The 24,147-nt window shown below is 42.5% G+C and overlaps 3 protein-coding genes across 7 annotated transcripts in view; all 3 read left to right on the top strand.

Moving 5' to 3' along the window:
* The window catches only part of pip5k1ca (phosphatidylinositol-4-phosphate 5-kinase, type I, gamma a), a 51,962-nt gene extending 46,211 nt beyond the window's left edge, over window positions 1–5,751 (top strand). For 4 of the 5 annotated variants that reach the window (XM_064331742.1, XM_064331743.1, XM_064331741.1 and 1 more), the window contains one exon: window positions 1,580–5,751. In XM_064331742.1, coding sequence (XP_064187812.1) covers window positions 1,580–1,582 — 3 coding nt within the window. In that variant the 3' untranslated portion in view covers window positions 1,583–5,751. The remainder of the gene's footprint in view (window positions 1–1,579) is intronic. The other variant, XR_010329508.1, reaches the window with a different exon arrangement.
* Window positions 5,752–7,176: 1,425 nt separating this feature from the next.
* Window positions 7,177–14,932, top strand: LOC135253001 (ras-related protein Rab-11B). The gene is made up of 5 exons (XM_064331739.1): window positions 7,177–7,353; window positions 9,913–10,108; window positions 12,009–12,202; window positions 12,301–12,381; window positions 12,596–14,932. The coding sequence occupies exons 1-5, from the start codon at window positions 7,314–7,316 to the stop codon at window positions 12,739–12,741; spliced, it is 657 nt and encodes a 218-aa protein (XP_064187809.1). The 5' UTR covers window positions 7,177–7,313; the 3' UTR covers window positions 12,742–14,932.
* A 142-nt stretch (window positions 14,933–15,074) lies between these two features.
* On the top strand, window positions 15,075–24,130 carry marchf2 (membrane-associated ring finger (C3HC4) 2). The gene is made up of 5 exons (XM_064331738.1): window positions 15,075–15,774; window positions 17,155–17,464; window positions 17,760–17,955; window positions 19,286–19,495; window positions 20,949–24,130. Exons 2-5 carry the CDS (start codon window positions 17,289–17,291, stop codon window positions 21,102–21,104), a joined length of 738 nt encoding a protein of 245 aa, XP_064187808.1. The 5' UTR covers window positions 15,075–15,774; window positions 17,155–17,288; the 3' UTR covers window positions 21,105–24,130.
* The last annotated feature ends 17 nt before the right edge of the window (window positions 24,131–24,147 follow it).

The following is a 24,147-nucleotide window of genomic DNA, read 5'->3' as shown; positions in this document are numbered from 1 at the left end:
CCTTCCTGTGGATCACAGTGGTGGTCTCAGGTTCTGTAATAGTAGCCATTCTGACTTCATGTGTGGGTTAGATGGTTCTGCACACATTGAATGTTGCAGAGGCTTGTGCACATTTTCACTGGGGGAGCGCCTCAACATGGCTGCAGTGTGGGGCGGGCAGTCTGGCACACCGTCAAATCCCAGCACACCCCCCCCCCCTTTCTCTCTCTCTTTCTCATTCTCTCTCTCTATCACGCTCCCTCTTTTTCTCACTCTCTCTCCCTCTCTATTGCTCTCTCCCTTTCCCTCTGTCACACTCTCTGTGTCCCTCTCTCTCTCTTTCTCTCTCTCCCTGTCTCTATCAAGCTCTCTCCCTCTTGCTTTTTCTCGCTCCCTCCTCTCTCTCTCTCTCTCTTTCCCCCTCTCTCTTTCTCTTGCACCTTCTCTCTTTGCTTCTCTCTCTCCTGTCACGCCTCTCTCCCCTTCCCTCAGTCCCAGCAGCCTTTGCACACTGCAGTGACTCCACAATGACTGGCTCTCCTCTGCTCCCCCATCTGTGAGATGCAGTGCACAGCACCGCCTGCTGCACTCCCACTGCTGCTGGCACAGAGACACACGGTCTGTGTGTATGTGTGTGCGTGTGTATGTGTATGTGTGTGTGTGTGTGTGTGCGTGTGTGCCCCATATGTGCGTGTGCCTTGTGTGTGCATGCGTGTGTGTGTGTGTGTGTGTGCGTGCGTGCGCCCCATATGTGCGTGTGCCTTGTGTGTGCATGCGTGTGTGTGTGCGCATGTTTGTGTGTGCGTGCGCTTGTGTATGTGTCTTTTGTGTGCCAGCGTGTGTGTCTGTGTTTGTCTGCATTCATGGTCACGTGTGCCTGAGTGGGCATATGCGAGTATGACAGTGTGTGTGTGTGTGTGTGTGTGAAAGAGACAGAGGAAGAGAGAGAGGAGAGATAGAGAGATGAAACCAAGGGATGTTCTTGCAGGGAACACATTTTAAATTTCACCCCTATGGGGTTCCCTCAGTGAGGTCAGTAGCGTCTGTGGTCCTGCAGGATCCTCCTCTTCATCACACTGACCGGCGTGTCCACGACTTTGGACTGCAATCGCTGCTTCTGCTAATGATGAAGGACCGTGAAACGCTCTGCACATTTGCACTTGTGCTGCGAGCATCCTGCACACACTGGTACACACAGTGTGCTGTGAGGGTGCTCTTCAGTCTCTGCAGACCCCTGGATTCTCAAGATAATGCTTCACTTCACAACCATAACTGCTCGCTAAGGTCAACTGACTCCATTTCATTTTAACATCAGAATTTCTTTATTAAAGGGCACTGGGGTGTTGTGATATGTTTCAGCTGGACGCAGTGAAGCAGGCTGTTCAGAGGAGCTCTGATATGGGTTTTCCACCCTGTGGACTTGCTTGAAATAGCTGATGAGCAATCAGGCGATTGTTCTGGAATGCTGGGATGTTAGATTTTGATTTGAGTTTGTGTGATTTTGAGTGAATTTGATTTGGTTTTACGGTTTACTGTCACCTGACACAGCAAATTTCTTGATCGCTCTCTCTCTCTTTCTCCCTCCTCTTCATCGCGACAGTAAACTTGGCGGCTGAAGGAATCGAGGCGGGGCGGCTTCTCCGGATTGGAGCCCATCGACACTGGGCAACGCCCATCACCAGCCCTCCCACGCGGCCAGGGGACGCGATTCTGCCCAGCCTCTCTTTCTCAAAGAAACAAAACAAGAGGAACCTAAAAGGGACAAAACAATGGGACTAAATCCCCAGACTACCCGCGGACTCTTCCTGACGGCGCTCGGCAGCGCCCCCTGTCACTCCAGCCGATATTGCACACACTAGGACAAGGCGAACTCCAAACCGCTGTAGTCTTGCATGCCCCATCAGTAAGTTCTAGTGTGGTTTCCCTCTGTTTGCCCCGCCCCTTTTTAGAACACAGAAGGGTTCAGCCTGTCACATTCTAGATCCAGCCCTTAATATCAGCTAAAACAGTTCAACTTTTTACAGTTACAGTTCTGTTTATTTATATATCATGCTTATGCATACTATTGTTTTTTTTTTTTAATCATGAATTACATTTTTTTTTATTTGTGCACTTTTCAAACGATTTTAAAACTGTGAACATATTTTAAATGTCTCTTGTATGTTAAATGTAGGGGAACACTACTGTTGGTCAGAGGGGTTTTTAACAGCTTCTGGTGTTCTGGTTGGGTTGTGCTTGTCTGCTTGGGTTTCTGTGATTTCTACTGGATCTGCTGCTCTCCACAGCTGGGGAACATCCAATCTGCATCTCACAAATCCTCCCCATTTCATTTGTTATTTTCAGCTAATATTTATTTAAATCAAGGGGAAATGAAGTCTCTTTCTGTGGTTTTACTGTTTTGTGAGACATTCAGTTTGACTCCTGCAAGTACTGATGACTTCACTATATCGCTTGTACTTATTAGACGATTTCTGTCATTTAAAACCCACTTTTGATCATTTTCTTCACGGCTCTTGTGACAATACAATTAAATGCTTGTAGGGTTCTTGTTTGTCTGTTGATGCAAATGAACCAAATGGTCAAATTAGAAGTTTTTATTTCAAGGCTAACAGTGTCGGGACTTAGTCTCAGTGTCTTGAAGTTATTTGACAAGGAGGATGTCTTCCAGGCAAGGCCTAACATTTGAGAAACCCAGCTGTCACTCAAAGCTGTGCTTTGGGAAATTACAGGTGAGCTGCAGAATCTGGCAAACTGCAGGCATTACCCAAAAACACAGTCTGACTCATAGAGCCTAATTATGCCATCCCTTTACCGTAGGTTAGTCTTTCCTGTAGTCACAGAGATGGCATTTCCATCATGATTCTATGGGTTTTATATGAGAGCTCTCCTTTTAAGTTAGGGGGGGTGATATCCCTTCAGTGTCCTCAGTTTGGTTATTTTATTTTACTCTGCTGTCTGCGTGTGCGTCTGTGTGTTTCGTGTGTGTGCGTGCAGTCGTGCATGTGTGTATGTGTCTGTGCGTCTATGTGTGTTGTGTGTGTCTGTGTCTGTGTCTGTGTCTGTGTCTGTGTGTGTGCGTGCGTGCATGCGCATGTGTCTGTGTGTACATTTGCATTGGATAAAGTTGCCTGTCCAGCCCTTCATAAGTATGTGTTGGTGCCCAGGCTGAAGAGAGATAATTTGATCTGGGTTGACAGCACTCCAGGACTAGACTGAGGTTGAGTGACAGCTTGTAGATGGCAAAAGAAATCCACAGAACTCCATACCTTGCGTTGTTTGTAATGGACAGCTCCCAATTTTTTTTCTTTTTCTTTTTAAAAATAGTCTTTTTTTTTTCTTTTTTTTTTACATTTTTGCATTTTCATTTTTGTTTTTCATTTGTTTGGTTTTTCAGGTTGCCTTTTTTGTTTTCCATTTGTTTGGTTTTTCAGGTTGCCTTTTAAACATTGGGTCAGCATCTTCACATTTGCTTTATGTCTTCTGTTTGTGTCCATTTTATTTCCACCTGTGTGTGTTTGTGCAAACACTTAAATATTTGATTTTGTTCCCCTTTTTCCTGTGTCATGCAACTGAAATGTGTTGGCATTCATGTCTACTGTGTACTCACCTTTTAATTATTTATGTTTTCTGGGGAGATTGAGATTTATATATAAAATACTGTTCATTGTTATGATGTGCAGTGGCCAGTTAATCAGTTGCTGTTGCCAATGACAACAAAGTGAGTGTAACAGCAATATATTTATAAATTGTTGCTATTTAGTATTTGATTGCCTTATTGAGAAATGGGGGGGGGACCTCATTAGACCTTTTTTTTAGAGATATTCTTTTTTCTTTCCAAGTAATATTTCAATCATTGTTCCTGGGGATGTGTATATAAGAATATAAATATATATATAAAAATATATATTTTCCATTTTAACTGGAGAATATTATTTTGTATTTTATTTAATCTTTTGCTGGCTGCTAGGAAGACTTGATTAAGATCCACAGCAGATTTACTGTACCATGTACTTCATTACGATAGTGAAATGCAGCTGTATTTATTGTGTTAAATCAGAGCTGTTTCTTTGGAAAAGTTGCCTGACTCTAAAGTTGTCAGAGAGTTGTACTGTACATGCAATGTTCTCTATAGCGGGGCGTCCCTACACTTAGCCGTATCTGTGTGTACATGTGTGTGTGTGCGCGTGTTCCAAGCGCTGTGTACCCTCTCTTGGCGAGAGTCTTTTTTCATAAAGGCATAGCATGTTTTTAATATAAATAATGCATATCAGAAATACTTAACTATACATATATATCTGTATATATATATCCATCTATTTCCACATAAAGGTAAATAGATGGCTGTAATCGTGTGTCTGGACTGAACGCATACAGAATAAAACAGTTCCTTGTCTATGAAATATTGTATTTGCTCATGTTTCCGAAGCAACATGCGTCTTTCTGTATTGCTTAATCTCTGTAACTGTAATGTGCAAGCGGGGAATGCTGTCTGTGTGTCTCTCTTGTGCTAGTGTTCCGCCTATGAGGTGAGAAAACATTTCCATTGTCAAGTGCAGGGTTTTTCTTACCGCTGTGTTTGTTTGTTTGTTTGTTTGTTTGTTTGTTTTTGACCAGATCCTACAATTGATTCGCTCTCTATCAACCTTGCACACTGGTTGGTTACCTTTTACAGGTGCTTTTACAAACTGCTCAGCACATTATATAGATTAGGAACTTTCCATGGTGTGGTTAGCCTGTCAGCTAAAGGCACTGCACTCGAATGAAATCGGTGTGCAGCAGTAGTGAATGAACAATCATAAGCAACTTTAAGTTAATTGTGCAAAGCTTGCAGACTAGAGACAAAACATTTGAAGCAATACTAATGAATGGGGGAAAAGTTGGTATCTGTAGAGATGAGGTAACTTTTTATACACAGAAGACATAAACGCAAGTGAATGCCTCAGCATACAGAAATGTGTGCACTTCAGTACAGAAATGCATCAGGGTCCAGGACAACTGATCAGTAGTTTGGACCAAATTGGATTGTGTAAATTGGGATCACAACTAGAGAAGTTTAGACACCCTTGTAGTGTATGTTAGAATATTAAACAAAAATATAGGGAATGTGTCATATCCACTTTTATTAGAATATCATATAATGTCATTGATACATCCACCTTTATGCAAATATATTGTACAATGACATGGTTAAATACATTCTACAATATATGTATATTACATTTAAACTTCTGATGTGACATTTTCCTTATGTTCCTTATATTTTTATTTAATATTTTACCATCTAGATCTTTTTCACAGACATCTTTGAAAAGCTGTTGTGACTTACACAGTTACCTGCCCATATTGTGGCTAAATGTATTACGGGACTTTATTTTTTAAACACTTATATTTTTCTTTATTTGTTGGTCTCATTCAGATTAAGTAGACTAGGCTAGTATTTTATTTTTATGCTAAACTGCCAGTGACAGAAACTGCTCTGATTTTTATTTTTTATTTGCTCTTCATTTTCTTTTCAGCTGTTTTTCTCTGTACAAATTGTGTGGCACCAGCTTACAAATTGGATTTCAAACAAGTACAAGTATAAGTGAGGTTACTGTATTAAAATATCTTTGAAAACTGTAAAATAACCCATAATCTATGTTGACTGGACAGAACTGTTGGGCGCAATGAGAAAAAAGATGCAAATTTCAGACTTATCTCAGAATAAAGTATGTTCAATGTACATGCAAACAAAAGTTAATTGAGGGAAAGTGAATAAAATAATTTATGGAATTAACTGTGTTTGGCTGTTCTATATAGGATTGGTTGGTCAGAAAATGTTTGATCAGAAAATGCGTATTTTTATTGTGGACAGCTATTAATTCAGGGAATCATTACATTTTGTGTTCTTGAATTTTTTTCTTTAATTTTGAGTGTACAACCCAATTTTTAAAAATGAAAGTTGTATTCTAAAGGTTTATCCTGACAAAATAAGCTGTATCTAAATCACCATTTCGTTGTCTTACGATATGAATCAATGTGATGTATAGTATCTGCTATTTGACTTCATGGAAACTGCGTAGACTCCCTGCTTCAGCATGTTTTGAAAGAAGGCCGTGAGCAGCACTTGATCACGTGGAGTGTTGCTCCCTTCTCAATTTTTTTTTCCTAGTGGAAACTCGCTGTATTATAATGGGATTGCGAATTTAAAACAATCCTTTTACACGAACGTCTAATTTAGAGAAAATCACGAGTAGCTACATAGTGTTTAGCGGGTATCCTTATGAATTTTTTTAATATTTTAAAATTAAAGAAAATATAAATAATCTGCCACATGCAGTAGGCGATTATTAGTATACTGCAGTAGCCTAAAATTGATGCAACCTTTTATGCCCATTGTGATACATATGACAGGGTTACTTACTTTCCACCGTGGAGCAGCCCACAGGCTGATTCTGTGAAATTATTTAATTAATCCTCCCATTTGGATCTGCAACAGAAGGCAGCAGTGATTATTTTGTCAGTTTCGTTCGCAAGCAACTAGAACTTAAAGAATTTATGTTGCACCTTTATATCAAATTGCAAAAAATAAATGGATGTAAGAGTATAGGCCACTTTTTATTGTGGTATGTTGTCATGTTACTTTCATAAACAATTAATTAAACCCGTTTTTATATTTTGCGTGGGTTGTTTATGTAACATCGAAAATACTGTTGGTTAAACCCTTTAAAATAAAGTACATTAACGACTGTATAGGAATACGCTTTTCTAATGGAGTTTTACTAACATAAAACCACTCAGTTGGCCATTTGGTATAGCCAGCTACTAACTTGTAACAAAGCGGGGTATGTTCGTGATTGCGTGGTTATATTTAAATTAAATGGCTAATAAAGAGAAGAACTAGGACCACCAACCGCCTTACAATTTCCGATACCTAAGTATGTATTCGTGTTAGCTAACAAACCTATCCGTCCCATAGACTGTATAACTACCCCAGGAAATGTGGGGCGGATAAATAGTTAATGCTCTTTTGTTAACCTAGCTACGCAAATACTCTACTCGGGCTGTTTTGAGTTACTGCAGCTTAATGGACTACACCCACATTCTTAAGTGAAAATTCCGATTTGCCAGTGATCGCAATCTAAATGCGATTTGTCCATTGGCCCTCAATTAAAAAATAATCGCTTCTAATTGGGAGTCATACCTGTCACTCATCTCACGTGCTCTGCCGTTCAGAAGCCGTTTGGTTTCCTGCCGGTTGAAGTGGGAGCGAAGCTGAAACCTTTTGGTTGACAGAAAATACATAGGCAGCGAACCAATTCAGCTATACTCACATTCAAAAACGCATCGTCGAGATGGGTACCCGGGATGACGAGTACGATTATTTATTCAAAGGTGAGAGACGACTTCAAGATTAAGAAAACCTGCGGCTGTGATGAGCTATGCTGATGTGAATCCAAGGAGGAAATCAAACGACCCTTGCTAGCTAGCGAACTAGACGCGACAGCGGCCTGTGAAGCCTTGCTTGTCTTCAACAGACTAGCTTGGTAACATAACAAGAACTGACCTGGTGCCGATAGTAGTTTGTGTTTCAGTAAACCGTTCGCTGTTGTTTTTTTTTACCGAAACATGTTCAGGTTCATAGTTAGTTATAACTATGTTCTTGAACCGAACAGCATGACGTTGGATGCATCTAGTTAATATTAGCTAGCTACTTGGATAGCCTGTATGATTTCCGCTTTTTAAGCTAACGGTATTCCAGGACCAAACACTCGATTGCAGCAATTCACTAAAATTACGTCCAACAGTTAGCTATGTTTATTCAGTTCATAGTCATATAGGAATGCGTTTATGGACTAGTTTCGAAATTATGAATTCGTCAATGCTATAATGTATATTGTTAGGCGATATCATAGCTGATGTTATCCCACTATCGACGTTAATTACGGCGATGTTGTGATTTGCTTGCTAGCTAGCTAGTTAGCCTACAGGTAGCCAGTTAGCAAGAGCAAGCTAGCGTTAGGAAAGTTTGACGTTAGCTTGTGCTAGCTACGGAGCTAGCTAGCAAACTGAACTTAATTCTGCAATAACGGTAATGTAGAGCGTGTTCTTGTTATGACAACGGACATAGTCGTGAACAAAATTGTGCTTATTAATGTGCAGCTTGTTAGCTAGCTGTTTATAGTCTTACTTGGCATTATCACACGGGTTCTGTTAGCAGACTGTTAGCTACGGCTACCTTGCTTGCCAGCCACCCAATAGTCTGATTTATACAGACAGGGATGGCTTAACTTAAAATTCCTTGCCCCGTGGGGGTGAAATTTGTTTAAGCAAAACGTCAGGCACGACGTCTATCTAACAAGCTATGTTAGTCCATGCTATTTGTCGCCCAAAGTAGATGGCTAATGATCATGCTTAATATAGGAGTTGGCTGCCGTTATTTCAAAATAGCTAGCCTATATTGCAAGATAACTAACGTTAGCCCTCAACTGAATTTATTAAGTTAGCTTTCAATGATCAACAGGTTTTCCATCGAAAACAATCGATGATTCACCGAATTATTCTTTAAATCTTTACCAAATGAATTCAACAACAGTTAATTAAACATTTTGCTCCTGGCTAGATAGACCGTTGTTTCAACTTATGAAATGGTTGTAAACACAGTCCTATGTCCGTGTTCCTATTTTGGCTTGTTTGGCTGGCAACGTTGTTGACATGAGTATAGTGTGTTGTAACTGAGGGGATGTAGCTGTACCCGCTAATTTAGCAGTCAGTCCAGAGTTTACTACAGTAGGGAAAGTACTTCTCATGATGGGGCTTTTCCCCCCAAAATAAACGCACAACGTTATATCTAAATGTGTTCAGAGGCCACAGAAAGGTATTCTGTCATTGGGAAACGAAGTTTTACTTTGGCCATTAAACCAATCAGTTTTGCGTAGAAGTATTGCTTTAAATGAACCAATAAGAGTTTACTGTTTGTTGGGTGTTGTCTTGCCTTTTTACTTTGGCCTTGATTTCCGGTGTAATGATTTGCATAGATTTGAGCTGTTCCATATGAAAATGCTGAAGGGTTAGAACTTAAAATCGTGCCTGTTGGTTCTTGGTGCCAGGACCAAAGGTCAAATTTGTCATACCTCTGTTGGGCTGTGCATGACTTACTCAGTTATCAGCTTTTTCAAAGTGCTGAACACTTTACAACATGGTAATGAGAATGCTTTCAGTGTTGCTCATCCAGTGTTGAACTGACAGAGAGATTAAGTTGGGCCTGATGTAGAACAGACAGATATGTTTCCATTAGTGATTTAGAAATGCGTTGACCATGTTGTAATATTAGTGTTAGTCATCAGTAATTAAGTGCTTGACACCTCCTGCTGATGCTTGGGCTATTAAAGCAGGCCAGGAATAAGTCTGCTACTATTAAATTGAGGACATGCTGTTGGATATTTTTAAGCATTCAAATGCATGCGCTTGCCCATTACATGCAAATCAATTGAAGGATAGCAACTGGGCTTTTTTCTACTTTATTAACAGACTACATGTAAACACAAGGATTGGGGGGTTGAAAGAGAGGGCAATTAACATTACATTACATTCATTTAGCAGACGCTTTTATCCAAAGCGACATTAATGTTGCTAAGCTCCGCTGGTTGACTGGTTAAGCCCTTTTATTATGGTGTCCTAGATTTGAGTGTGACACAGTGCTAATCTGGGGGTGTTTGTGCTGGCTTCTGCTCTCGGTGTGTCAGTGCTGAGTGAATGACTAATGATGACATGATGATGAGAGGTGGAATCTAAGCTATTTCTTGACACATTTTCAGACAGGCTCAAACAGGGGTGTCTTCAGTTGGGTTGTGAAAGTGTGGTAGTCCTGTGGCCCCATTTGCTGGGACTCCTGGGTGCTGTTAATGGAAGCCTGCAAGACTACATGTTTCTGACCCTGCCTGTTCACCACAGTGGTGTTGATCGGAGACTCTGGCGTGGGGAAGAGTAACCTGCTGTCCCGATTCACACGGAACGAATTCAACCTGGAAAGCAAGAGCACCATCGGCGTGGAGTTCGCCACCCGCAGCATCCAGGTGGACGGGAAGACTATAAAGGCTCAGATCTGGGACACAGCGGGACAGGAGCGCTACAGAGCCATCACCTCAGCGTGAGTGTGGGCTGCTGGTGCCGGAAGGGAGGAAGTGACATCAGGGGGTGGGCAAAGAGGGCCTGAGAGCGTTCCGGGAAATCACCTCACCTTACCCTAGGAGGAAAAAGGGTCTCAAAATGGCATGGAAACTTTCAGCATGCAGAGGGAACTCAGTGATCATCGGTGTGAATCATTATGCATTCGACAAAGCTGGAGTGTGTGCCACACCCTAAACATTAATTTTAAATTACCTGCAAGCAGCAATTACAGTGCCTAAGTGCAACCAAGACAGTAAATGTTTCACTTCAGAAGTTTCAAAGCCAAACACGTGCTTGAAGAAAAGCAATTTACATTGCAGTTCAGTAGGTCATGAAATGTTAGCTTGGTCAACATTGGCTATCATACCACACAAATGACCTTGGGTAAATTATGAAATGTTGTTTCATGAAAGAGTTACTTGTGGAATGTGTTTAAATGTGAATTAATTCCACAAGAATTTAAACTTCTCTCCAAATGAAACAAGCGAGAGAGAGAGAGAGAGCTAGATTCTGGGGAAAAAAACATTCCACCCCCCCCCCTTTGTTCTCCCTCCAAAGCCCCACCTTCCAAACACATGCATGCTCGCTGCCTGTCATCTGAGTACTTTAGAGAGGATCAGAGCATTGGAAAGTACAGTAGGGAGAGTGAAGCAGAGAGCTGTGCTGGTTGGTTGTTAAGATTTAGTCTCAGTAAAAAGTTATAGTGGCTGATTTCAGAGCAGTCTGAGAGACCAGGTTGTTTTCTTAGAGCTTACAATTTATTGGTATCTGTCGGAATATGAAGGAAATTTAATTTGAGGAACAGGTGTCTAAGGTGTTGCTAAAAATAAATTACAGCTCACAAACAAATAGACCAATTAAAAATAATCTTGTTTGCCCTCATCTTCTGCAGCTTTGTCCTGCAGTTAGCCTAATTTTGTTCTGAGCTGATATCCTAATTTGCATGCTTTTACTATTTCCTTGGTTTCTGCTGCCAATATTATTCTACACAAGAATGTGAATTATATTATTGACCTATTTGGCATTGTTATGTGTATGTGATACATTTTATTACATTATTCTTTCATATATTATTCACACTAGTTATTGGTGTCAACCCCTAGGTTCAAGTTTAAGTTTTATAAGCATTTTGCAATAAATGTAAATAGAATTAACTGTGTTGGCTGTTTTAAACTATAGTGTTACCTGAACATTCTTTGTCGTAGGGATAATATTTGGATGAATTTTGTTGTGGTGGGGGTGAATGAAATGGCGGACAGAGGCTCACTGTATAATTCAGCATGGCTGCCTAACTGCGTGCTGCTGACAATAGTTTTGCTGAGTGTTTTCCTCCCTTCCCTTCGCTAGGTCTGCTCCCTTCCTTCCTTTAGCCTTCTGCAGCATTTGAGTCACGCGCGATTCAGAGAAACTCCTCTGGATTTTTGGCCTTTCAGCTGCATGTTCAGTTCAATTGGCTCTACAAGGCATGTTATTTTATATATAAACCTCTGGAAAACGATGTGATACAGGGCTAGCCAGGGATCATGCACGCCACGTTTGCTCATCAGCGTAGTGGTTCATCAGGGGAAATATATTTAAAATTGTAAAATGTTTACAATTCTTTTATATAATGGCGTGAGAATTGTTCCAGCTAGCAATGCACAGTGGCTACATTCTGCATTGCATTTACATTTGGCGGTGATAAGATATAACACCAAAACAGACATCAGTGGGCTCAACATTACAGGTATTTTCTTTATGCTTCTGCATTTGGGTCCTGGGGCTCCCCATCTCCCTGAAGTCCTTCCCTCTTCCCTCTTAGGAGTTGAATCTTTAGTGTAACTAGCAGGGGGGGTATAGGAATGAATCCTCCAGTGTGTGACCTGTGCTGTTTCTATCAGGTACTACCGGGGGGCGGTGGGGGCCCTCCTGGTGTATGACATCGCCAAGCACCTGACCTATGAGAATGTGGAGCGCTGGCTGAAGGAGCTGCGGGATCACGCCGACAACAACATCGTCATCATGCTGGTGGGCAACAAGAGCGACCTGCGCCACCTGAGGGCAGTGCCCACCGACGAGGCGCGCGCCTTCGCGGGTAAAGCGCCTTACTGGGCACGCTGCGGCTTAACATCAGTCACCAGCACGGCCCGACTGTCTGATTACCTCACGCTCTCTTTCCTTTTCCATCTCCAGAGAAGAATAACCTTTCCTTTATCGAGACCTCAGCGCTGGACTCAACCAACGTAGAAGAGGCTTTCAAAAACATTCTCACAGGTACGGAAGTCATGTGGGAATAATGGACGTGTTTGATTGGTGATGGTCTGCTGAAACTGGAGTGCAGTAATACTGAGACAGTGTTCAGTAGTACTATGTACTCCTCCTAATCTTATGATTAATTCACCATTTTATCTCTGGCTGACATTTCTCAGTGATGTAACCTGATGTTTTTTCCTGCTGTCACTGACCGAGGCGCTTATTTCCGCTGCAGAGATTTACCGCATCGTGTCACAGAAGCAGATCGCTGACCGGTCGGCGCACGATGAGTCTCCAGGCAACAATGTAGTGGACATCAGCGTTCCGCCCACCACTGACGGGCAAAGGGGCAACAAACTGCAGTGTTGCCAGAACCTGTGACCCCTGACCCTCGTCAGGAGCCGACCCCTCCCCTCTTCCCCTCTCGTTCCCTCTCACCATTCATCTTCGCTTTGCTCCCTTGTTGTGCTGCTGCTGCTTTCTCTTCACCCCTCTGTGTTTTCTGTGGAGATTCTTCCTCGTCTATGAAGCTGTAACTTTATGGCAAACATTCCTCTCTGTTCTTTTACTGTACCTTTTATTACTTTTTTCCCAACCTGAACATTTCCTCTCTCTATCTTTTTTTGTTTTGTTTTGTTTTGTTTGAAACTGTGACAAGATTTTACTTAGGCGCTGGGAAGTTGGGCACTGATCATGTGACCCGCTCTTGTGGAAGGGATGGTGAGAGATCAGTCTGACCCGAGCTGCCGGGGGTGCCTGCTCGCATTATCTGGGCTCCCTGTTCTGAGCAGGGCGTGAAATGAGCCAGAGTGGTAGGGATCTGAGTAGAATCAAACATTGGCTGACTTAGACACGCCTGTCAAAAAATTGGCAAATGAATCATCTCGTCAGGATCACAGAGATACCAAAGGAAGGCTGCGTGCCCTGTAGTCAGTCTCATCAGAACAGTAAGCTGTCAAAACGACAAGTGGATGTGACTTTTCTAAAATAGTGTGCACTGTCTTTTATTATGAGTAATAGTCGCTAGATATGCGCCCTTTTACTTTTAATAAGAGTTCCTATTTTCTCTGCAGTCTATTTACAATATCTGGATTTTTACTGCGACAGAAACGGTTGTCCTGTCAATTATATTTCATATGCATCATCTTTAAAATAATGTAAACCACATGCATTGAAAAATGCCTCATGTTAAACCAACAACTAAATAAGATTGTATTGACAAGTTGGCCTTTATAAGAATAGAAATAAGTCTGGTTTTGCATATGGAGAAGCAGTGTCCTAGAAGAAGGGTACAATCTTCTAGGACAATAACTAGTACTATAACTAGTAGAATCAAGAAAACGTCTCTGTCGGGATTGGCAGTGCTGCTTATTTGGGGGAAGACATGACTTTAGCAAAGCTTTTTAAATGCCTTATGTTGTCTCCAACTGGTAGAAATGCCATTTTGGAGTGTTCTTGCAAGTAATTTCCTGTCACACATCCAACAACTTGAAGCTTCACAGTTAAATTCATTTGTTCATTGTCAAATACCAATGAAATTGCACCAAACTGAATTTTTCCTTTGATCGGCAAACAAATGTTTGAACACTATTCATTCTTTAAAGTCCCTGAGCTTCTTACTTAATAATACTAAGTTTCACGCCCTGCAAACACTTGTATATGTAGAAGTTCAGGTTACATTGCAAGATTGTATCTCCTTTATTTTGATCAGCAAATTATGGGGTAGTATATGGTTGCCCCTTGCTCTTTTGCATGTTGATACTCCCTTGTAAAGTATATTAGACTCATGATTTAATATAGCAATTTTACTATGGAAGCAATACCTATCACGTTAATGTATATAACCTCTTTAAAGATAGCTACAGTCTCTTAATTGGTTTACAAGGTCTGAGTTTTTGGCATGATCTTCTGAAGAGACAGCTTGTGGCCTTGTTGAAACATTTCAGAAACCACCAGTATTCTGGTATTTCCTAACAGACAACCTGATCTTGAAATAGACACTCAAGAATGCATAGAAATGCAATGCTTAGAATCTTGTGCAATTCATAGAGAAGCTATGCTTGTACGCAAGAATAATCAAATGTCTTAAATATTCTTTCTGGGTCATATAAAAAAGTATAGTTATGTGGTCCTAAGAACAAAAGCAGTTGAGTATATTCAGCCGATACTGTTAGGCAATTTATTACAGCCTAGATAAAACATTTCTGAATGTGAAACTTTTCCTTTTTGTATGCTTGATAACACCACTTCCTAACAGATCTTTTTTCATGTCAAAGTATTCCTGGCATTCATAGAAAGCTAGTTATGAGAATTAGCCAGACCCTTCACCTGCAGAAATACAGCATTTGAAATGAATACCCTATTAGTTGATTTACAGAAATGAGTTTAATCATTTTGTTTTGAAATGTCCACTTGCAACACTGGAAAATGATTTTTAAGTGTGCTTTCTCATTCACTTCCTGTTTCAGCAGTGGTTTCTATATTTTAAGTGCAATCCACTATGTAAATATATATACATCACTTAATTTGAGCATGGTTAATATGTATGGTGGATAAATAAGTTGCCAAACAATCTCTTGTCCTTGTATTTATTTATATGTGAACATTGTATACATTTTGGTTTTAGTAATGGGGCAGCTACTTCCAGAAATATATTTTCCTACGGTAGGCGGCAGCAAAAATAAACTCACATAAGCTAACATGTTACTGAGGTACGCTAATGTAGAATTTTCTGTATTTATTCTGTAATATTGACCTTTAATATTGACTCTTAAGTCAAACCCCCAACTGAGATAAATGGCCTGGTTGAATCTAAATATACACGAATCTCGCAATCTTAGCTGTGAAAATGATCAGGTAATAATATAGTTGTCTGTCAGATAGTTAAATTGGTATGTGGTGTCTCACGTCATTCATAATGTTTTGGAAAGTACTCTGAATGATGAACCTGCTGCAAAAATATCAAAAAATGTGTCTGGCTTATCCAAAGCTATCACATAAAACTATGTAATATATAATTGATTTAGTTCCAGGGGCAGAGCGAAGGCATGTTTTCCAAATTGTTGTCCCCGTTATATACCGTATCAATTTCTTCGTTGCTGATTGGTTTATCTCGGTCTATCTACATGAGTCTACGTAGAACGAACATTCTTCAACCTCGTTAAGACGTCTGTGCTGTAAATGGTTCATTCTAAAGCCACGAGATACAGAAAAAACGTACGTCGCGCTACAGTTGGGAACGGCGGAAATCTGTTGTCTGATATGTCAGAGAAAGAAGCGAATAAAAATATTGACAGGCGAAGCGGCCCGGTTAAAGCATTATTCGATTCACCACAAGGTTCTCAAATTTCAGTTGGGGACCAGTATGTAAATTACATCGCCAAGAAATGGATATGCAATCCACAACGTTAGCTTGTGAGTATCCAGTTATTTTTTAAAATTCTTACATCGTTAACGTTATCTAGGTATTTGTACTAGCAGAAAGCTAACTAACACCACCAGTGTTACATGATATTTGAATGGCTTTTGTTAGTGACATTGCTAACAGGTAATGTATATACAGTTAACGGTAACTGTTAGTCTATACACAACTTGTCAACGAGAAAACCTTAGTTTACAGTGGGGGGAAAAATTTGATTGCATTTTTAGCTAGCTACATAATGTTGTTCTACTTAGCTAACTGTTTAGCCAGCTTTGTCAATATAGCTTACCGATCCGCAGACGTTGAGCTGACAAACTTATTATACTAATAGCTATATCGCCATTATTAACTAGCTAACGTTGTGTTAGATTCGACTGTTGTTACCTAGCGCTTGCTATTATACATTGGCTAGGTAACTTGTACAGTTAGCCAAGTTAGCTAGCTACCTGGAGACCTAGGTGGTGCACAAAAAGCTTAGACTAAGGTGTTTCATTTTACCAGGCTGGAATTTGTTTTAGTCAGGTCTTATTTTCGTTTGACCTTGTCAAATATTTCTGGCTGTATGCTAGCTAAAACGGTTGCTAGATTAGGTTTGTTTGACTGCCAGCTAGCTAGCGAGATATTATAAGCGAACTTGGTACGTTAGCTATATCGAGACATTTTGTTGTCCTGATATAACGTTATGATAGCAGGACAGATAACGGTAGTAATAAAGGCGAAAGTGACCGCGACGCTGCGGCGAGATAGCAGTGTCACAGCCTTAATTCTAGTTCCTTGTCCGGTTTCGGCGGTGATTTAACTGGTTAACCCAGTGTGGTGGTTCAGTACTTAGCGATAAATGCATTGTTAGTGAAAACATTTGTGGCAATATTAGCTTCATATCCGTCCTATGTATATGTATTATATTTGTCTAGCATCAATGCATGTGTAACGTTAGATAGCTAAAACCTTAGCTGCCCAGAAAACATTCCCAGGCGAGTGGACCCAGCGCTCTGTGATTTGCGCGTGGGGGTGGGGATCAGGGGCACGGGGCCGACCTTTGCCCACCGCACTATATGTAGTGAATTAATTTCTCGTTTGCATTAACCTTTAAATACTCGATTATAAACGACATTTCACTACATTAAGATACGGTATGTGACGGTAACCATTCTATTAATTTGGGCACAATGTACTCTTCACTACAGGGTGTCATTTCCACTACAGGTGACATGCGTGTGGCTAGCATGGTAATGCCCACAGCCCAAATGGGTCCTGTAGAGCTTGAAAAACAAAAATTTCTTAACACAAGAAAGAAAATTTGACTTCATAATGTGGCCAAAATGACCAAGTTGGACTTCCCTGATTAATAAATTGTGCTCTTGTGTTTGCAGGGCATCAGCAATAAGCATAGATGACATGAGGTCACAGACTACATCTCTGTCGAGTCCTAGGCCCCAACTAATTTGAACCAGAATTCCGAGGGAGCTGTGACCACTCCTCTTACGCCGCCTTTACTGGGATAACCATGACAACGGGTCAGTGTTGCCATCTCCCGGGCGCCCTCTGTGACTGTGCCAGCAACTCAGCGCTGTCCAAGACTGTGGAGGAGTCAGACATCCGGCGGGCGCCATACATCACCCAGGTTACAGCCAAAGATGGCCGACTGCTCTCTTCCGTCATCAAGGCCTTGGGCACGCAGAGGTAGCTGCACTCCGGACCTCTGGTTTCAGTCGCTCGGATAGTCAGTCACTATATCATTTTCTTCCACAAGCTCTACTTTACCTGTCTTTCATTTAGGCGTACAGCATCTGGTTGTATTTTCAGTGTTCAGTGCTTCCCTGTGCTTAATGTGTATACATACATATTTACAAAAAAATCACAATTCCCCAAATAATAGGAGGCGGTATTCCTTGTTGGGAAACAGCTTGGTGTATGTGATGGTTTCATACAACATTCTCTCTTCACTGATTGGCTCCTCTCTTCTTTGCTGTGCAAGTGAGGGGCCAATGTGCCGGATCTGCCATGAGGGGGGCAGTGGGGAGGGGCTGCTCTCCCCCTGCGACTGCACGGGCACCTTGGGCACCGTGCACAAGAGCTGCCTGGAGAAGTGGCTGTCCTCCTCCAACACCAGCTACTGTGAGCTCTGCCACACAGAGTTCTCCATCGAGCGCCGCCCCCGGCCTCTAACGGAGGTAACAGAGCGGTTCCTCCGTCTCTACTGCACCCCTCCATCTGCGGCTTCATACCCCGTTTCCTTCAATACAGTAACAAGGGGTGCTGTATATCGCTTGCTTTCATTGTACTGACTAATGTTTGGTTTGGCAATATGAGTTGTTAGGATATGTTCTATTGCCTGCAATTTTAAGAACTGTTTTGACCAGATGAATGTAGGCCCAGCATCTAAAATAATCCTAGGTGGTGTGATCACTTTGATGTGTGTGACTGCAAGGATACATCTCTTCGTCCCTTTTGCAAAGCAAATTGTGTCTGGTCTTTGGACTTATTTGAATAACAAAAAAATCTAAATAAAAAAAGGGTGTGAGCTTTAAAAAGGATCCCTACAGTGGCTAGGCTAACACTTCCATGTTGTTTCCTCGTGATCTAGACAAATACGAAACAAGGATCCCAGTCATTTAAAAGTATTTTAAAATTGGATGTGGACTTGTACTGTCCCTTTTAACAATTACAGAACACTCCTGTTGCTATCCAAGGTGGTTGTAGGCTTGAGTTTGAATAATGGAATATGAAGACATGCTAGGATGGTGGATCATGAAGTGAAACTCCTTCACTTCCAATAATGAAGCATGAGTGAATGTGCTCTGTAAAATGTATTTTATTTTAACAACTGGTTGAACTGTCGTTGGGATTTATGCTTTTGTGGGACAAGTGAAAAGCTTTTCACTTTTTGGTCTGACCGTAACAGCTGGGCCAGCCCTACAAACACGAATGTCTGCAAGTGACTGACTGACTGAGTGATGAAGTTACACCATTGGTCGGCCGAGTTATGAAGTTACACCATTGGTCGGCCAGATCACGTGTGTTAGGTCCAGCCATATACTAGGTTTTAACCTGGTCTTGTTTGTGATAAATCCAAGTGTTCTGTATTTCTTATGGGCGATTGCTCAAAATGGCTGAAGATGCCTCAGGGTAACTACTGAAAAATGCAAGAGTCAAATGCACCCCTTCAGCTGGGGGCTTCTTCCCTAAAACGAGTGTGGGGGGCAGGGTGTGAAAGGACCACCTGCCACCAGCCAGATACTGGTAAAAACATTATTTTGGCGAGTATTCTAGCAGCCAGTTTGGCAGGTAACCAGCCAGGTTGTGATATACTGTAAATGGTATCATGTCCTGGTGGGGCGGAAGCACGGACAATGCATTTGTGAGAGGTCCCAGTTACTGACTGTTCTTCCAGCTGGCTTTATTGTGTGTGTGTGCGTACATGTGTGTGTGTGTGCGTGTGTGCGTGCGCACATTAAAAAGCACACACAGTAACCGTGGCTCCCCTTGTCTCCCCCCTCACAGTGGTTGCGGGACCCGGGCCCGTATAACGAGAGGCGGACGCTCTTCTGCGACATGGTCTGCTTTCTCTTCATAACGCCTCTGGCTGCCATCTCCGGCTGGCTGTGTCTGCGGGGCGCCCACGACCACCTGCTCTTCAACAGCCGGCTGGAGGCCCTGGGCCTCATCGCCCTCACCATCGCCCTCTTCACCATCTTCGTCCTCTGGACTCTGGTAAAGGGCCCTCCCCCCCTGGGCTGCCTGTCCCCTGGGCTGTCTGTGCACGCTCAGTCCTGCATTCGGGCAGTGCCCCAGGCAAAGCGTTCTCTCTCCGTATTTCCCATTATAAAATACTGCGTTACTAGATCACTTTGAGAAGAAGTGCGAGCATCAGCACTGGCTGGGCAAAATCTTCACTGGCACAGTTTTAGATTCAGTCCAAGATTGTGGGGCTCATCCTTGCACTTACTCAGAATTACAGAAATGTACTCCTGCTAGAAGAAAAGTAATGTTCTTTAGCCTTAAAAGTATGCTAAACTTTCTATTAAATTAAGAGAGCTCAAAAGGTCTGTTAGATTCATTATTAATTATTCATGAAATCATTGTTATTATTGCAAGAAGGCAATGTGTTTATTCTGGAAGTGCTCTTGATAAACTCTCACATAGGCTGTGGATTTCACTATTTGTAATATACGGCACCTCTCAAGGTAATAAGGATGATGTAAGGGCATTGGTCTGACTCTTAGCTAAAAGTCAGTGCTCTTTTGTGCAACATTTTAGCTAAGACTTTGTTTGGTCGTAAAAGCTCTCTTAATGGTGTTCTTAGGAGTAAATCTCAGAAGCTTTATATAGTCCCTGAACACTGGGCACTTCCTTTTGTGTCTAATTAATATGTCAGAAAATCCTGAATACATAGGGTTGTTTGTTTGAGACTGTTCAACAGGATGCGTACAGCCTAGATTTTATCATTTTTACGAAACTCCTGCTTTTAAAAAATTATTTTAGGGGTTAATTAATCGCAGTGAGACATATCGCTAACATTGCAAGTGTTAGCTGTATAAAATGGTCAGTAATTGTAAGCACACAGTTGAATTGGAGGTTGCACCTTGCTATTCATGCTGGCTACTGCTGAAGTAATTAATACTGAAAATAAATGAAAATAATGAATGAGCAAGTCCTTATTATGAACAAGTGCAGTCTGTGCGTGTTTCTCTCAGTTATGCACAGTGTATGTCAGCTTGGCTGGAGGAGGCAGGCCTGGCCTGTGTTGCTCGTACGTGAGCCCGTCTAGACTGTGGACATTGCTACTCCTAATTTAAGACTTTCAGCCTTTTGGCAGCAGGGTTTGCTACGCTACATGGTCAGCATCAGGGGATTCAATAAAAAATTCACCAACTGGCCAAATAAAAAAAATGCCCAGCCATTTTCAGCATTTTATCAGCCACATTTACCTTTTGCAGTATAACACTACCAGGTCGGTTACCTGCCAAAGTGGCTGCTAGAGTTGAAAATCTTGCCTGCCACAATCAAACTTTTACCAGCATTTGGCTAGTGATGGGTGTTAATTTCATACGCTGGTTACCGTTCTTTCTGTTCAGTTTATGCAGTGTCTCTGAATCCACCTGCACTGCAATGTCTTTTCATCGAGTGTCTAATCCCCGCCCATGTTCCTCTCTCCTCTCCTAAGGTGTCATTCCGCTACCACTGTCAGCTGTACTCGGAGTGGAGACGAACCAATCAGAAAGTCCGCCTGCTTATTCCCGACGAGGGGGCACACTCCTCCCAGCATTCCTTGCTGTCCAGTAAACAGATGAAAAAGTTGGCTGATGAGACTGTCGTATGAGGGCGGGGGGACCAGAGGATGGGGGGGTGCGTGGCGTTGGTCTGCCCCAAAGTTCCGCTCCGAACTGAAGCAGTTGTGGACGCATTTCTGTTTCGATTTTCCAAGTTTTATAAGCGTCTCGGCACTTATTTTTTTCACCTGTCTTGATTCCTTTCATTTTCAGAGCCTAAAGATGTAGTACATGCAGACTGAGCTGGTGAGCTGAAGGCTTGTCTCTATTCCTGATGCCTCGTATGTTCCTTGCAAAGATTTGGAAGCCATTTGGTGGAGAGAATGGCCTCCTGGGTATTGTAGTAAGAGGACATGGGCCTGGACTGAGCTGCACTTGCATAGAGGATACAGCTACTGTAGCCTAGAGCCAAACATACAGGGATCCAATGGTTAGAAGCTTTGCTGTTTTATTTAAACAGTTTTTTCTGGTAATCCTTCACAGCAAAGTATAGCTGCACATACTCTTTCATGAAGGCATTTCAGCATGGCCCTATCCTGGTCAGAGTTTACCCAGCAGCCCCATTGCAGGGGAACCATTAATGAGCAGTCAGAGTTTTGGTTCCTGTCCTTCTGTGGAAGTATAGAATGGCCTCCTGGGTATTGTAGTAAGAGGAGATAAGCCTGGACTGAGCTGCACATGGAGCTGCATTTGCATAGAGGAAACAGCTGTGGAAGTAGCAGGAAACAGGGTTCAGAAGCAGTGGTGGGTGTGTCCTCTCTGTTCTGCTTCCCACTGATACAGTGGTGGGCGTGTCCTGTGCTGCTTCCTTCTGAGGCTGAGTGGGACGGGCTTTCTGAGAGACCGCTGACTTTAGCAGTGTATGGGTGGCATGTAATTACAAATGACCCTTGTTGTTTTGCCTCTTGGGAGAGCATCAGTAACAGAAATATAGCCAAGGGTGTGTGCAATGAAACACAATGTCCCCACAGAGAGTGTTCTAAAACACTGTTACCAACATGCTCATTTTTGCACTATTTTGTTTTGTTTGATTGAATTGAACATATTTCGTCATCTGTTGATTTTGGTTTCCCTCCTCTCCATATGCTCCCAGTGAAGTGAGAGTGAATGTGGGTGCTGGAGTGCCGGGCTGTGCAATATGGCCATTGGAAAGAACCGTTAGCACCACTTTTGCACTGTAGTGATGGAAGCAGGCTGGCACAAGCGGGAGTTCCCTGTCTTCCGGAGGGGAAGACTGGGACTTTCCAGCAGAAAAAGGGCCACGTCTCCATCGGCTTACCACCCCTTCTGTGTTTTGAGCCTTGACGGAAGCGAGCAGGCCGAGCAGTCGCAGGTCAGCGGGACAGAAGAGCTGCGGTAGAGCAGCCTTACGCCGAGCCGAAGCAGTCAGCCTGCTCTGCAGCTGTGCGGTTCTACATGGCGTTTCATCTGCACCTTCCCACAGTCTTAATTACCTAATGTCTGGGCCCTCCGGCTCTGCTGTCAGCCATAAGACAGCAACGGGCTGCTCTAATTCAAACATACGCTCCACAAGGACACCAGCATTGCCTTTAAACACTGTGTGTAGGTAAAGAGTTTAACCTTTAATCAATAACCGGCTGTCCAGGCTCAGCGTATGTTCACCCAGTGTGTCCCTGTGAATGGAGCGCTTGGCGTTTGAAGCGCACTTTGAGCGGAAGGAGAGGAAGGGAAGTGCGGAGCGTAAAATGGCTGCTCAGAGGATGCCCTTGCCGCGCGACAGTTGCTTTGTCTGGAGGGAAATGCTGAAGAGCTGAGCCAGTCGGAGCGTGTGAGTTTCCATCAGAGTATTTAAACTGAAAGGACGGTCGTCAAAGAATCCACAGGCTGTGAATGCAGCTGTGCCGGAGTCTTCTCTCCTCCACCGTGCGTTTACCGGACATCGATCAGGCTGTGTGCGGAGGCCAGGTCTCACTGCATCTTCCCGATGGGGTTTCATAAGGATAGCCAGGGTTATGACACACAGGTGTATTAATAGAAATGCCCTTGCTCGGTCCGTTCCAGTGCAGGCGCCTTCGTCCTTTTACGGCTCTTCACAGCAGCAGATGAGTTAACGGCTGGCCACACCACCCCAGGGAGATGCCCATTCATAAGGGGAACATGCTAAACTAGCACTTAGCGCTGACCTTCACCGATGCTCAGAGAATCGATTGCTGAATAGGGCTGCAGCAGTGACAGTGCTCTCCTTCAACATGCCTTTTTTTGTTACATGTATTTGGACATTGTTATTCAGTAAGCTCATTTTTGAAAGGAAGGACTTCATGTTTTCTACTCTAGTCTAGTCCAGTATCCAGGGTTGGTTTACACGCAGGATTTGTTTGACCTCAAGGGTTGTTTTTGTTTTTGTTTTTTTCCCAACTTATTGAGTCAGTATTTGTGGGTTGTCCCTTATTTTCTTGGACAAAACTGAAAGTTCACAACTCGCTTTTCTCCAAAACTTACACCGTGCTGGCTTTGAAGGGACTTCAAGAGCGAAATATGACAGCTTTCCGCACTCTTTGGTTTGTGAATTTCCACATTGCAGAGAAGCAGTGGTAATGATGTGGCTAAGGTCCTGTGATTGACAGCAGCTGGAGCCTGTCCATTGGATGGGCTGTAATGAGACTGGACTCACACCCAGCGCAATTGGTGCATTCAGGTGCTCCAGACTCTGCAGAAGGGGTGGTAGAGTGGCGCACACAAAGGAGAAAATGGAAGTGGTCTCAAATGAAGAGCTCTAAAAGTGGGACTAAAATGAAAAAGGATTTTTGTAAATTGACCTTGTTCAGTGACCCATATGTGCTGGCCTTTTTCCCCTAAAATGGTCTGCTGTTCTGTCTGAGATGATGCACAGTATTTTTCTGTCTGGATGAATAAAATTGTTATGCATGCAATGACCCATGAACTGATAAAGAATACTGTACTTTCAATGTAATTTGGTAATAATAACCCTACAAGTGGTGAAATGGCAATAGGAGTCCAGTCAAATCTTAATCCATGCTTAGCATAGTGTGTGGATGAAGTGCCCTAAGCCCCAGTCTGCTGGTACATTATTAAATTTTAATAAAACTAGAAAATATTCCTGTATTTGGTCCT

Source organism: Anguilla rostrata, chromosome 4, assembly GCF_018555375.3.
Source record: "Anguilla rostrata isolate EN2019 chromosome 4, ASM1855537v3, whole genome shotgun sequence".
NCBI classification, from domain to species: Eukaryota; Metazoa; Chordata; class Actinopteri; order Anguilliformes; family Anguillidae; genus Anguilla; species Anguilla rostrata.
Note: the sequence above shows the minus strand (reverse complement) of the source record. Positions and strands in the feature narration are given on the sequence as shown.